Here is a 15,170-nt window from a genome sequence, read left to right as displayed (position 1 = left end):
AAAATCACAGTGGTATTTGGGATCTGGGTCTCCAACATTTTGAAGGCAGAGGAGAAGCAGGCTCCAGGTTTCCTATTACTAAATGATGAATAAAAATTTCCTATATTTCATCAGGATATAAAACATATTATTCAAATCTCTAAAGCATTCAGCACTTGATTTATACCCTTATGTGCTAGTTTTGCGTGGAATGAATGAATATAAGTTACAGAGAGACCTACTTTTGACATGCAAGACTGAAGATGCTGCTTTGGCCCTGCTTTCCCATTTACTTTGCCAGAGAGCAGGACGAAGACCTAACTTAAGGTGCTGAATAATCAACCAGGAGGAACCAAGTTCAAAGGGCATTAATGAATACCTGAGGAGTAAAAATTAACTGAGTCAGCTAACCCAAAAAACAAGAGCCAAATAAATTTATCCTCAACACATTTCTTATTTAGTAGTCCTTTTGATTCCTATTTCTACTTAAATACAGCCTGAAGACAGCAACAACACATATAAAAACCAAGAATATTTCTACAGCTAAATACAGAGAAATGAAAGGGGAATGTGCTAGAAATAGACAAGGATGAATTGGAGATGAAAACTGATGGGACACAAGAACAATCTACATGTTAATCAAGGAAGAAGGATGAAGGAGTCAGAGACAGCAAGGAGCACATGAGAAAATGTGAAAGCAGAAGGACAACCCCTGCTGTATAGCACATGAAATATCTGGATATAAAATACGCGCATTACAGTTAAGCCTTCTCAGTAAAATGGCTGATGTCTTCTGTAATCCCCGGTGGAGTTACAACTGGGGGTATCATTTTTATGATCTGGAAGATCTTTACTGACGAGCTCTCCACATTAGTTATGTTGCCACTCACTAAGCAATGCTTTTGGCTGCACTGGCTGATTGCCAGCAGGGCTGTGGCGAACATCACAAGAAAACTAATGCTGCCTGATATACACAGCACTTGGGAGCAGGTGCCAGACTTCTTGAGACTTGGCCATGACTTCTATCCAAGAACCATGCTTAAAAAGAAAAAAAAAAAAAAAACAAAAAACAAGCAAATACAGGGCCAAAATGCAATCTTCCTATTTAGTTATTAGAGGACTGTTGGAGGTAGACAAAAAGATAATATTCCATTTGGAAGTATGGCAGACGTGCAAGACCTGTTTCATAGTCTAACAACAGGAAGCAAGCTACAACACAGAGCTTGTGGGCTTGAACCAAACCAATCCATTGGAGACACTGAAATGGGAGAAGCACAGAGCAGCCACATGTGCTAAAAAGTCAGCTGCAAGGCATAAATGCTGGGCATAACTGGTATCTTTTGTATATTCGTACAAATATATTTCAGTGGGAAATACAAATATAAATAGTTTATAACTCACTGACCAGCTACAGAAAATAACTGTGATATAAGAATAACAACCACTGCAATCTATTCACACACACATACTCTACAGTTTTTCAAAAGGAAATCAACCACTTGTCATACGTTCAGAAATACAAGCAGCTGAGAGACAACACATTTTTCATGATTATTTTTTATTTTTCTGATTACATGAATAGAATGCCTCATGGTACAGTGAATTTTTCAGGGCTTGAGGGAAATGATCACACCAGGTTATGTGTTGCATACCCCAAGTCGATCACAGGTTAAGCGCTGTCTGCTTGGTGGCCTTGGTGACACTGCCGCAGTGCCCTTCCGAGGCTGTCCCACCCCTCTCATGGGAAATGGGATGCTGCTGGAGTTCACAGCCCACAGCGTCCACACGTACAGTTTCTACAATTTGATAAAGCGATGGATGGCAACAACTGACGATGTCTTTTTACAGGTGTTTATCTCAGAACCATCAATCCTTAATCTGACGATCTATGGAATGGCAGACACGCTGTCCCAGGGCATCAGGCTGGGGTGTTTCTCAAAGCTGACACCGAGAGCTAACACAGCGCAGGGCACGCGGACGCTCCGAGGTGGTAACGTGCCCAGTGGTCTCCTGTTCCAGCTGGGAGAAAGACAAAGTCTGCAATGGCCATGGCAGGTAAAAACCCCATCCCGTTCTCAATGCATTCCGTAGTCATCTCTAAATTTAAATTCCTGTTGTCATATCAACCACACACAGGTGTCTTTAGTCTGCAGACGTTTTTCAATCACGTAGAATTAACACTGACTTAAGGTGCCCTGAGTATACTGAGCAATTTCCTTGCATACCATAAAACAACCATACCCGAGAAAGCTGGGCACACAAATTAATATCTCATTAATAACAGTCAGCTTGAACTCTTCGTGTCTTTAGCTTCAATGTCCTGGGAGGAGCTCAGGGCTCTGGTATAACTGAGAACAAAATGAGTGTAAGGTGGACCACGGTGATTCTCCATGGTTAAAAATGTTTTCCCCTCCCTCCGCTTTGTACTGTGAACTCTCTATCTGAAATTTAACCCTACTAGTCAGATAGAAAATATAAATCCATTTCATATCTGTTAAGTGGAAGCTTTTAGACAAATAAGTAATAAATAAATACAAAAATATTTGGTATGTGAAACAAGCCTGCATACAAAACTCTAAGTTCCTCTGTGTCTTTCCTTCGTCCATTTGAAACACTAAAATTGCACACAACACAAACACTCTCAGATAAGAACCACTAATTCATAAGATAATTCATTAGAACCATTAGTTCGTAAGCTAAAGTAATGTCAGGATTATCCTAGATGACAGAAAAAGTACTGGTATATGTTTAATGAACTATAAGTTCTGGCTGTATCACCTCTCAGACTGTCACTTACTGGAGATATGGCAAAAAATTGCCACTATTACCTTTAGGAAAGAATAATTATGGCAATTTTTCAGATAAGCTTGACCCACTATTGATGTTGGAAGAGCACTCTTGTAACAGGAAAGCAATAAAATGCATTTTTCTGCATCTTCTCTGAGCAGCAAATATATTTAATTTAAAACAGCCTAATGGGCAGATATGTAGTAGTAGTTTCTTAACTACTTATTAAAATACCAGCAATATTTTAATAATGTAATGCCAAAGTACTAAGTCATTTAGAATATGATTTATTAAACTCAGCCAGAGTTACCATTAAAGAAAACAGGTCATCATGAAAGATGAAAACATTTGTAATCTCAAAGTGCAAGAAACAGCTTACATCTTTATAATGAACCAGGAAGAAAGTGGAACAGCAGTTCAAAAAATAGCAGTCTGAAGTTATGCTTTTAAATCTATATTTAAATGTTCCTGGACATAGTCTCAACTGATATGAATAATTGATTCCATTGACTTCAACACACTTCACACAAACTGTGTTTTTTGCAAATCTACTTCCTAAAACAGAATTTTGGAGGTGGTAAGAATCTTAGGATTATAAATGTTATCTCAGTGAATGGAACTCATGTTCTTAAGTCACAAGAATGCTTCCAACAACTCCATCGTCAGGATTAATGGAAATAATAATTATCAGTTTTATTCATCAAATTTAATACCTGAAAAAAAAAAATGGATTGTGATGTTTTAGACGCCTGAATATCTTTCAGAATCTTTCATTGGCTCACTCCAAGCAACACCAAATCTGCAGTCTTTCAACGTGGCAAAAGCTAGAAATGTTTGTGCTTATCTTAAAGTCAAAGCAAAATGGTATTGAAATAGGGAACAAGAGGAAAATAACTTTATCTGACAGTGTTTCAAAACTATGTTTCTATAAATCACCAAAGATGCTCATGAAAGATACATGACAGTTTCTATACTAAAATGATTATTTATAGAGGAATTCCAGCATTCAACACAGAAAATGTATTTATACAAGACCTGACTACATTATACTCTTTATTTTTTCAATTCAAAACAAAGTCTTAGCTACAGAAAGTCATAAGACCTTTTTTAACTCTCTACAGGTAGATAATTCAAATTTGTAAATAACCTCTGCAAAATACCTGCCATTATTAGAGATATGTTCTGCCAAGGCAGAATCTAGTCTACAACACCTTACATTGTTTCCTTACCAACTTACTGCGTGTTTTTTTATAAATTTCTTAAGATTCTGCTTAGAAACCTTGATCTTTTGAGTCTCCTTATACACAGTCTCACTCCTAAGAAATGAGCAACAGGAAGGAGGGAAGGAGGGAAGGAAGAGAAATATCAAATTTTCACATTATATTTATGGAAAAAAAAAAAAAAAACCTACACTAGAAATTCAAAAGATAGAAAAATCCATTAAATTTAGTTTCATAGTTAGACTGAACTCTTCTGGGTGAAAAACGGGATTCTTCTCCCCTGTACGTTTTGTGATAATGTATTTTCATCTTTGAAGACACAACAGATACACTACATATGCACAAAAAGATTGGTTGATTGGTTTCACCATTCCATTCATTACCCAGAAGGAAAAAGTTAATGGATGGCATCCTTTTTGCTTCTGTTTGAAATACCTTTCATGGAAAATTTCAGATGATAGTGACCTTCTGTGCTTTTAAGCAGGTGGAAGAAAACAGACCCTTTGCCCTTAATCACGGAAGAATTTCAAACATCCATAATAAAATATTATGCAAAAATAGAAATTTGTATTTTTCTCAGCATTTTTGAGAACTGCTCAATTGTGGAACTAGAATGCACAGAAGTACTGTTGTAATGCAAAAAGTGGCAGTAAAAACCCAGAGATTCCCTTTAGAACTTGGGACGTTTGCAGAAAAAAAGCAAAACAGAAGAGTACCAGCTTTATATCACATTGCCTACAATAGGTGTGTCTAAACAATAATTTTACAAGTGAAATGTGAATTCTGACAGAAAATATACTTACTAGCCTCAATCCTCAGAAATATGACCATGTGACTAAAACATATTGCCAGTATTTTTCCATAGTTACATTTTATTACAACTAAAACCTAAAGCTGTGCAGTTGAGACTAGAAAACATCAAGTTTACATTTTAAAACTGAAAACACATGAATGCAAAAAGGTTAATTATAACAACAGGAAAAAAAATACCCTTCACCATCATCACTTCCCTAAAGTCATGCTATTCCTGACTCAAGCTGACAGGTATGAAAGATACGAAGGTTGCACTGAAACAACTGCAAACTGATGGCACAGCTATTTAAAAAATAAATATCTTTCAGAAAGGTACTCTAATGTAATGTACTTAAATGTACTTTAATGCAATTTAAAACAACAACTGAACAAATTCCTGTCTGAATTTAAGAAGAGATTGGACTGTGCACTTAGTCACATGGTCTGAACTTGGGTAGACCTGTGCGGTGTCAAGAGTTGGACTTGATGATCCTTGAGGGTCCCTTCCAACTCAGGATATTCTATGATTCTATGATTCTAACTAAGGAGTAATAGAATAATGCATGTTGACTTCTTCGAAGGAATATAAAGTTGCTAATCAACAGAAAGAATCTTACAACATGCTTGTATCACTTGTGATAAAACTTACTATTCGGGTTGATTTTAGACACTGTGCTTCATAATCAACAAACTTTGCTTTGCACGGGGAGCAATTTTCTCTTCCAAGTTGCCTCACCTGACTGTGTGTGTAGAGACAAACACTAACATATCTCCCCCCAACTTCTGTTTTCACAGCAATGTGCTATTTCTAGAGCCTTGTCTTACGACACATTTTGCAATCATTATTTTTCCCACAGGATTTGGACCTTCCTTAGCTCTTCCTCGTACTTGTTGCATTTGGAATCTTTCCTAACGAGGTCTCCCTTATTTTCTGTACAGTGCCACAAACACTTCGGTCTCTCCAGTGGAAAAACTTTGTCAAAGAACATTTGGCTTTGTCAGGACTCTGCTAGGTTGATGACTCATAGACATTTTACATCCCACTAATACAATAATGTCTTTTTTTCTCCAGTGTGATTTCTGACTGAAGAACCCCTAATTTATAGCATAATTTCATATTAGTCCCTCAGTACATGACCTTGCACACCATATTATTAAATTTCTCCCAGTTTTAATTGCTCATCTTCAGAATTCCACAGTTCTTCCAATTTTAGAGGCTGTTCTTGAGAATTTGATCTAAAACTTTTACTCTTCACACAGCAAATTAATTCTAAGCACTAGCTGAAGGCAAAGACAAGACCTGTTGTTTTTTTCCAAACATTAGCTGCCAAGGACCCATCCCCTTGGTAATGTCTTCATTGTATGTTATTTCCTAAAAGCATGGTATTGTAAACAACAACAAAACCCTAATAGCTCTAATATCTATTGTCAAGAAAATCAAAGAAGAGATGAGAAGCCACAGCTTCAGGTGGGAAATGGTGAGTCATTAAGATGAGTGCAGCAAATACAAGTATTTTCTCATCAATTACCAGCGCCTACACTTTCTCAGACCCTAGTGACTCACCATTTACAATTGCAGTTTCTACAGTTTTTCAGTTTCACCAGTTTCTACTGAAGGATATCCTACAAAACCCTGAGAAGGTGTTTTCCTGAGCTCAAACAGCTCTAAAAGCAAAGACCATGCTAACTCCTTCAATTTATTCAAAGGTTTTTGAAAAACCACAGGCAGGCTGCCTTGCTGCTCGGTGCAGGTACTGTTTCCAGGTTCCTTCCTGAAATATGAAGTACCCTGGTCTCCTCTCAGGAATTTAACAGGATATTAATGTCCCCAAACCTTCAGTTTAGGAGTGTCAAGTCTGCTATGAAGACCAATGAATATTTATGACAGAGCCTAATTTCAGAAAATATAAATTTAAATGCAAATTAATGAGCTTCTGTAAGAGTGGTAACCAGACCAGGTTTCAATGGGACTGTTAGACAACTTAAAAAATTTTGTTGTTACAGAAATGTGCTCAGAACATTTCTTTCCAACTAAGCTGTAAATTCATGTACCGGCTTTGAAGAACAGAGGGAGATTTACTTCAATCAATGTAATAACTCAGCACTATCCTGAAACAACCAGGCATCCTCAGCAGGCCAGCAAGCAAAGTGATGAACACGAGGGAGGGGAACCATCTGAGTTTTGTGTATGTACCACTGTTCCTAAAACACTTGGCTAAAAATTTAGACTTGGAATAGGGTTAATTTCTGGATTAGCTAGTTTGTTTTTTTATGCCAGGTTAGTTGCTGTTAACCATTTGATGAGAAAGAGACAGCACATTCATATATGTTTATATAGCATATACGTGTGGATATGTATATATAAACACGTACACATATATTTTATCTAACTGCATAAATGTGCACACAAACACACCAAAGGCATATTTGTATATAGCTTCTACATATCTCTGCTTTTTAAACATGGTGGTGTAGTTATGTTATATGAGATTTTAGGTTTTACGATTTACTCTTCCATCCTAAGTGGGTACTTTCATCAGCCTGAGCACACTGGTTCCTTCGAGCTCCAATGCATTTGAAAGGATCTTTGGTTTAAGTTATAAAAGACAACCTTTATTTTTGATGCACAAACCAAGCTATATGCAAACTCCTGGAAAAAAAGTCAAGATGGATATAAAAATACTGCCTGTGCTAGACATGTAAAGTCTGCCTAACAGATCTACCTTACTGCTTATAAGAAAACAAAACAAAACAAAAACCACCACCACCACCAACAAAACAACAAAATAAAAAACTAGGAAAATAATGCCAGGATTTAACCAGATGCCCATTGGTAGTAGGGCAAGAGCAATATATTCCTTTCAATAATCTAGATTTAAATCTAGTTTGAACACAGAAGCTTTTGATTTTTACTCTTTTAGGGAGAATATCAGTCTGTATTTGGAAGGTCTACTGCCCAATAGTACATTTATTGGAACTAAACATCCAGAAAATAGGCACCAGGCCTCAAACTGTGGTCAGAAATGAAGCAATCATACCCACAGGCCACCTGCAGAACCCAGCTCCTGCTGCATGATTTAAGGTTGACTCATGTAACACAGAAATTGTTTCCTACAGTGTGGGCAGCACAAACACGACTTCAGGATTTGTATCCACTGGGAATTTTCATTCAGCTAGTTTGAGGGAACTTCTCAGAAACAACTAATTGGTTGGAAGAGGTGTACTTTCTAACAATGTGTGCTAACACAAACAGAAGTGCTCTGCAGCTGAAACTCACAGACATCAGTAAAATCCACTTACCAAGCAGCGAGAAAACATAGAGGTACTTTTTATCATTTACACAAATCCTCAGATAAAATTATTAAATAATTTTATTTTAATAAAAGCACCAGAGTGGTTGGATTAATCACACAGCTTAGTTTCTGTCAACCCATTTTGTGGTTCTTACAGGAATGTCCAATACTCAGAGCCATTCCAACAGCCTCAGAATGAAGTACAGGCCTTAGAGTTCACAGTCCCAACACAAAATTTATTTGGCAAATGGCTTCAAAAACATCAACACAAACACTGCTAGCCTAATAATTTTTTAACCACTAGGTTAGAAAGAGCCTCATTGTGCACTCATACAGAAAAACTACACTCCGATTTGTTTGTACTAGAGGTGAGACAAAGCCATCTAAGCTGAAGCTGCAATTAAGAGTAGGAAATAGAGAAGAGGGTAACAGAGGTGTGAAAGCTGTTTATCCAGACTGAAATGAGAATATTGCAACAACATCGCGAGCATCTATTTCACTGTCACCAAGTCAGGCGTGCTCACACACTCAAACCCTTCACATTTGTCAGAAAGACTCATTAATTCCTGGTTCACCATCATGGTGTTAAAACAGCACGATATACTTGCACCTCTGCGAGATGCAGGCACACATCCCTCCCTGCATCAGCAGGGTCAGGCCCAACATGAGCAGCCCTTCACAAGCCATGTCTGGCCTCTGGGGTAAGTGGCACCAGCTTTTTTCAGGAAGGCTCTGGGCAGGTAAGAGGGAAATAATCACAGCAAGAAGTTCTTCCTACCAGCTAAGAAGCTAAATTGCTGCTGTGATAAGATCAACACATGTGCAAGAATTAAAGCAATACAAAACTACCTGTGCAAAGGACCTGAGAAAATCCAAAGCAAACATGGCTAAAAAAAAAAATAAAATGTGAGACTTAGAAGACATCCTTCAAAGAGATGAAAACACATCCAAATAAGGAAAATAGAACAGAATGGTTAGCTATAAAAGGCCAGAAACTATCTTCAGAAATATTTGAAAAAAAGGCATAAAAAGTAATAATAAATCTTTCTTCAAGCACCTCAGGAGCAGGAAACCTGCCAGAGCCTATGGAAAGGATATAAAAGGAATGCTCAGGAAAAAAGAAAAGAAGGTCATAGCAGAAAAACTAAATTAATTTTCTACATTTGTATTCAGAGCTTGGGCAGGCTCCCATGCTGCAGTGCTTACCCACAGAGAATCAACTGGGGGATTTGTCTTAAGCAGAAGTCTCAATAAAGCAAACCAAATGAACAGCGCAAAATTGCTGAGATGAAATGGTACTCAGGTAAAGAGCTCTAACAATATGCACGTATGACACAAAACCTCTCATACGGTGCTTCAGTGCTAGATGACTGGGAAGTGTATAACTACTGGCACAACAGCTTTTAAATTACTCCAGGATAAGTCTAGGAAGCCACATGTCACTGACTGGCATCTGTACCAGACAAATTAACAGAAACTCTTCTAAACAATAATGTAAGGGAAATAACAAAGTAAAGAGAAATATAACACACTGGGAAAAAAATCAACAGTTTTTCTGATGAGAAAGGGTGACTCAGAAACCTCCTGGAGCCACTTGAAAGAGTCAAGAGTACAAGAGATCTGGACAATATAGTTTACCAAACTGGAAATTCTTAACCTAAGCATCTCTGTGATGCTTAGAAGGTCTTTGTGTAGGTAAATAAATGGCCGCAGATTGGAACTAACTAAATAAATGAGAGGGTGTAGGAGGAGGCTCTGGGCTGGGGCACATGCTGCTCAAGTTGTTTGTAAATGACTTGGAAAGGATGTTAATGAAAAGAGGTTTTCAGAAATCAAGTTTTTCAGGCCTTGCCAGGTGAGGCTCAACCACTGCCACAGATAGGACCGAGGGCAAGACAGGTCCTTGTAGGCACCTGTGGGACTCCGGAGGTCTCCTACTGCAGTTCTCCAAGTGGCTCCCCCTTGGCAGCCTCCTGTTCTCCCGTATCTTCCCATCCAGGTTGGACCAGAGCATTATTCAGCAGGATAGAAAACTGGGAATTACATCCCTCCACTCTGAGAAATAACTCAAACACAGAATAATTAAACACTGAAGCACAAATTGCCTCATTCAAAACCCATTGAAGCTAACAGGAATCTCTCCACTGAATATAATTGCTTCAGTTTGGGTGCAAAATGCCTGAAAACATCACTGGCAATTGAAAGCCTTGCCTCTAGCTCCAAATACATATTCAGTAGGGTAGCATTACAGAACAGAATGCTACACAGCTATTGGGAGCTGCGGTCTATTAAACATCGCCCTGAGCTACTACAGTGATATTACATGTCACTGCAGCGACTAAAGATCAAGTACACTTTTATCCAAACAGAATAATATAAATTATATTGCTTGATTCTTCAAGCCAAAGAGGGCCTTGTGATCAAGGTAGTAACATATTTCAGGCTTAAGAAACGTAGTCAGAATCTCACAAATGCTCCAGAAAGTTAACAGAAATTACAGAGAAGAAAACACATTTTTTCTGGTTTTGTTACACAAATTAATGCTTAATAAAATATTTGTAATATTGGAGAGAGATTTCCAAATATTTCTAATTTCCCCAAAGCTCTTGGAAATAGGTATCCGTAACAATCTTTAATCAAACTATTTTCAGTATATAAAAGTAGCAGTAAACCTAAGAGGATTTTCTGAAGAGAAAGTACTGCTGAGAGAAAACAGCAACGTCCTGCAGCATGTTCATCTGAGAACTAAGGTACATCTCCAGACCACGACGGTACAGCAAGACAATGTTGTTTTAAATGTTTGGTATGCTTGTCAGAAGAAATCAGAAAACTCTTCAAAACGTTTCATGAAGCATGCGTCACTAATTTCCTATCAGGGAACTGCTGGGGAACACAGTGATATGTTTAGATCAGTTTTAAGTGCTGGAAAATTATGTTGACAAATTCAACAGTCAAAGGAGAGCTCTCATTTTTTAATAAAAGATGTCTTAAAGAGGGACATTTTTGAGATCTAAGCTCTGGTTAGAGAGCTACCTTTCAGCCACCGATCATTAGTATTTACTTAATCTGATGATTTTGTAAATAACTTTTGAACATTTTGCATTCAGTTACTATGGGTACATTTTACAACAGTCTTGACCTGTTGACTGAGAAGCAAAAGTAGAGCTATGGTAAACACAAAGCACGTTTAATTGCTATTTATGCCAAAATGCTAAAAGTTTCCTACAAAAATTCTTTATATGCATCTGTCTGACAGCACAGAACAGATGAAAGAGCACAATCTGCTTTTTGATAACTTTTTGTTCCACATCTTCTAAGTTGCACTGAGTACGGTAGCAGTACTGAGCAGAAGTTACTTGAAATGGTCTTACAGTACATTTCAAAACTATTTGAAAGCCAACGTACAGTCTTAAAATTTTTATTTAACTTCCTTTTCACGTCTACTCTTACATCAGAATTGCTGAACAAACTACCAGCATAATCAGGTTACTTTATCCACAATACATCAAATAAACTTTAGGGTAAGAATGAAAGCCTTTAAGCGCCTAGCTGAAAGACTTCCATCTCCTGTTTTATCACTAGAGTGTAAAATGCATTCTGATTTACCTCACTGCATTTGTGTTCCTAACGGCAGGTTGTTCTCTCACAGGCACAGTGCTCTGGTCACAATTACTCATTTTTTTATTTTTATATATATTTTTTTGCTTGCAGAGAAAACTGCTCCGGAAGACAAAAAAGTCCAGAAATACATAGATCTCTCATTTTTGTCTCATCTCATGCAAAAATGACCTTGCCATCTTTCTTCCCTCTTACTTTTACTTTATTTTTTAATACAGCTATTTTACCAATAGTTTTAAGGACAGCATCAATGCCTTCTGCCACAGCACGGAGCAGAGAACAAACACCTGCAAATAACATTTCCCCTGGTTACTGGAGTCACAGAATTTCCTTATTGTCAGAATTACACATGGGGAAAAGTCACGCTTAGCCACTTTAGAAAACCTAGTGCTGCTAAAACCAGAGGCTACCCTTAGGTAGGAGGTCTTCCAAACACATGCCAAACTCGACAATTGCCTGGTAAGCACCATGTATCACAGCAGTAACAGAGCACTGATCATTTTTATTAGTACTGAGGACACACAAGTCTAACCTTGCTGCCACTGACCTCAGTGAAAAATGTATCACCTTCAGTGGGATTATCGTTAGACCAGAAGTATCAAAATATTCCATTTGATTAAAATTATTGTGGAATTCCAATTCTTCAATACTAGCACACACACAATCCATTTATTCTGACAGGCACCTTCTGTGTGCAGAGACTTCCCTTCTAAAAGAGACCGATATTTAAGAGCTGGCCTCCATAGTTTTCCAATGATATCAGGAATATATTCTTTTAACTTAAAAAATAGCTGTCATATAAAAAATAAAAGTGTTTTGCCTTTAGGTAAATGCCCACAGGAAGTAGTGAAAACATCATTATATCCCATATAGGTGTAAAATGCCTGTACATCAGATTTTAGTAAACACATGGTTGCTGAACAAAGTGCCCTTTTTAAATAAACTAAATAACAAACAATTTTGTATCAGCAAAGTTGCATAAATACAGTCGATTCACCATCATTATAACTCTCACTTATAATGGGAACATACGACCTCCATTTAGAACAATTCCCATAGCCATGGATATTTTTTCATTGGTAAGGATCCCTGTCACATAAAACATTTATATAATATCGGTCTGACTGTAAAAATGTACTCCCTGCTTTATGCAGTGGTAGTTCCTGTATTCAGAATGGGAACCCTAGATTTTATTTTTCATTTCTTTATTGTTTCCTTTTCAAAATGCCATTTAAGTGTTGGTCAAATGCCAGTAAAGCCCGGAGACACACATTTTTCTTTTTTTGTAAATAATTCAAGAAATGGTACCAAACCGGACATTTCTTCAATATTCTGATGATACAAGTTTCCAAATAGCATTGTAAATGACCAAATACACTTAACATCTGCATGGATCATATAAGGAGATTGTTCTACTGAGGTTATACTGAAAATGTTTCCAACACATCAGATTACTTCTTGATGAGGAAAATACTGTCACATAATCACTGGCCAGGGTTATCCCATGTTTTGTTTCTCAATTCTATTTACATTTAATATTTTAAACGTTACACTGTAGATTTGGGGTATGGAGTTATAGTCAGCTACTGTGCCAGGGTCCATCTTCCATTATATGCTTACTTTTTGCTAAAAACCTTCAGCAGAATTTCTTTTAACAGTAGAAAAAAATAACTGAACACAAACAGCACAGTTGTATTGCTACAAATGAAATTATTTTGCACTCTTGGAAATTTCAACTGAGAGTTACATAAATATTCAATCACTTACTTTGGTAGAGTTTTCAAATGATTCTCCCTTAACTCCAAAATTCTCAATTTGACAAGTCTAGGAACATAATAGAAAATAATTAGTTCATTTTATGAATTAGTTCAGAAATCCATAAGAATGATTTGAAACTACTTATTTCAACAGTAACAAAAAAATGAATCTGCTTAATGTATAACAATAAGACAATAATATAACAATAATGTATAACAATAAATCCAGCTATTGATGGATTGAATATCGAATAAAATGCATTCAGAAACAAATAGCTTCATATGTACATAATTTTTCTTTTATGTCCTTATCTGGACTGTTCTGAAAAACTGACATACCTCAGTTTTTCATAACAACTCTAAACTATTTTTACTAATAATTCAAATGAGGTAAACAGAGGAAAAGTTAATTACTCTCAAACATTTCCAGATCTGTGAAAGAATAAAAACCTGCTATTGAGTTCACAACTGTCTTATGCATTTTTAGCTTTGACTTCTATACCTCCACACAGGCAGACTGATACTACAGAAGAGATCTCCATTTAACTTACTGTACTTTATGCAGAAGCAGGACATATGCCTAAGTGTTGGCATGAATCAGAACCTATATACAACAGTTCTTCACAATCCCATGTCATTTTGCAAACTCTAACTGGCATTATTTAAGCTGTGTGAAATCAACTGCTTCTGCAAAACTAGTTTGTAACTGTGTCATTTTTAAACAGAGACGTCACATCAGAGTCACACCATGTACGATTTTAAGCTCATAACATCATTTCTATAAGTATATATTTGTATGTGAGGAAAGTTAAAAAAAATGCAACAAAGCCTTAAATAGTTCTCTGTCGAGCACAATACTGGTTTTCTCTTTCTTAAACCCCAGTCTTCCCAATAATATGCTTTTCTAGAAAGCTATGATTTTCCCTTTTTCCTTCCAAACAAAGCAGAAAACACTTTTAAATCCTACATTTGCACTTAACCAGGGCTTAAGGGAATGCTTTTAAATGAGAAATGTGGAGAGATGTTTATGTGATGCTCAGGAAGGCTCCATTCCTGACTTTATTCACATAGCTAAATGAGACTATAAGAGATTAACTGACGTTTTCTGTAGCAGAAGAGATAAAGAAAGCACTAAAATTTGGAGAAGAGCAATAAGAGAGATACAGTTAAAGAGCCACATGTGGTTATTAAAAAAAAAAAAAAAGTGCAATTTCTGTACACTAATGTTGGAAGCTTCAGAAACATGACAAGGATTTGTAAAGGCAGGATACCAAAAAATGATATAGGAGCAGCATAATCATAATGGAGTAACAACCACACCTGGAACTAGTGTCATTTCATTTAGATAAAATCTGCACTTGTAAAAAAAAAAGTGCTAGGAGATTTAGAATACTAGGAATGTCCTTAAGCATCAACGATTACTAGACAAAGTACCAGCAAAGCTTCAGAAGAGAATAATGAATATAAATTTACCATGAACAGAAACACTGCACAGCTGATAAATTGGGTGTTTCGTGCATTTATTTTTCCTTGACATTTGTACGTGTTGTATGATTGTGAACTGCAAAAGCAGTCTTCAGATTTACTCTGATATTCCAAATACTCATCTTCAGCTGGGCATTTTCTGCTCAGTATAACACCTGGCCTGAGCCCTGGGTCAGTGATGGGTCCACCAAGCAAATGCCAATAAAGCAGCACATTCCGCTGGCCAGCATCTGAGCATA

The 15,170-nt window shown here is 36.9% G+C and overlaps 1 protein-coding gene across 14 annotated transcripts in view; it reads right to left on the bottom strand.

Annotated features, from left to right (window-relative positions):
• The window catches only part of LRRC7 (leucine rich repeat containing 7), a 176,666-nt gene that overhangs the window by 72,712 nt on the left and 88,784 nt on the right, over positions 1–15,170 (bottom strand). For 10 of the 14 annotated variants that reach the window (XM_027462559.3, XM_072041781.1, XM_072041780.1 and 7 more), the window contains exon 7: positions 13,457–13,513. In XM_027462559.3, the coding sequence (XP_027318360.1) occupies positions 13,457–13,513 (57 nt within the window). The other 4 variants (XM_038182895.2, XM_038182896.2, XM_038182897.2 and 1 more) reach the window with 4 other exon arrangements.

Source organism: Anas platyrhynchos, chromosome 8 (genome assembly GCF_047663525.1).
Source record: "Anas platyrhynchos isolate ZD024472 breed Pekin duck chromosome 8, IASCAAS_PekinDuck_T2T, whole genome shotgun sequence".
In the NCBI taxonomy this organism is placed as follows: domain Eukaryota; kingdom Metazoa; phylum Chordata; class Aves; order Anseriformes; family Anatidae; genus Anas; species Anas platyrhynchos.
This window is presented reverse-complemented; position numbering and strand designations above follow the sequence as displayed.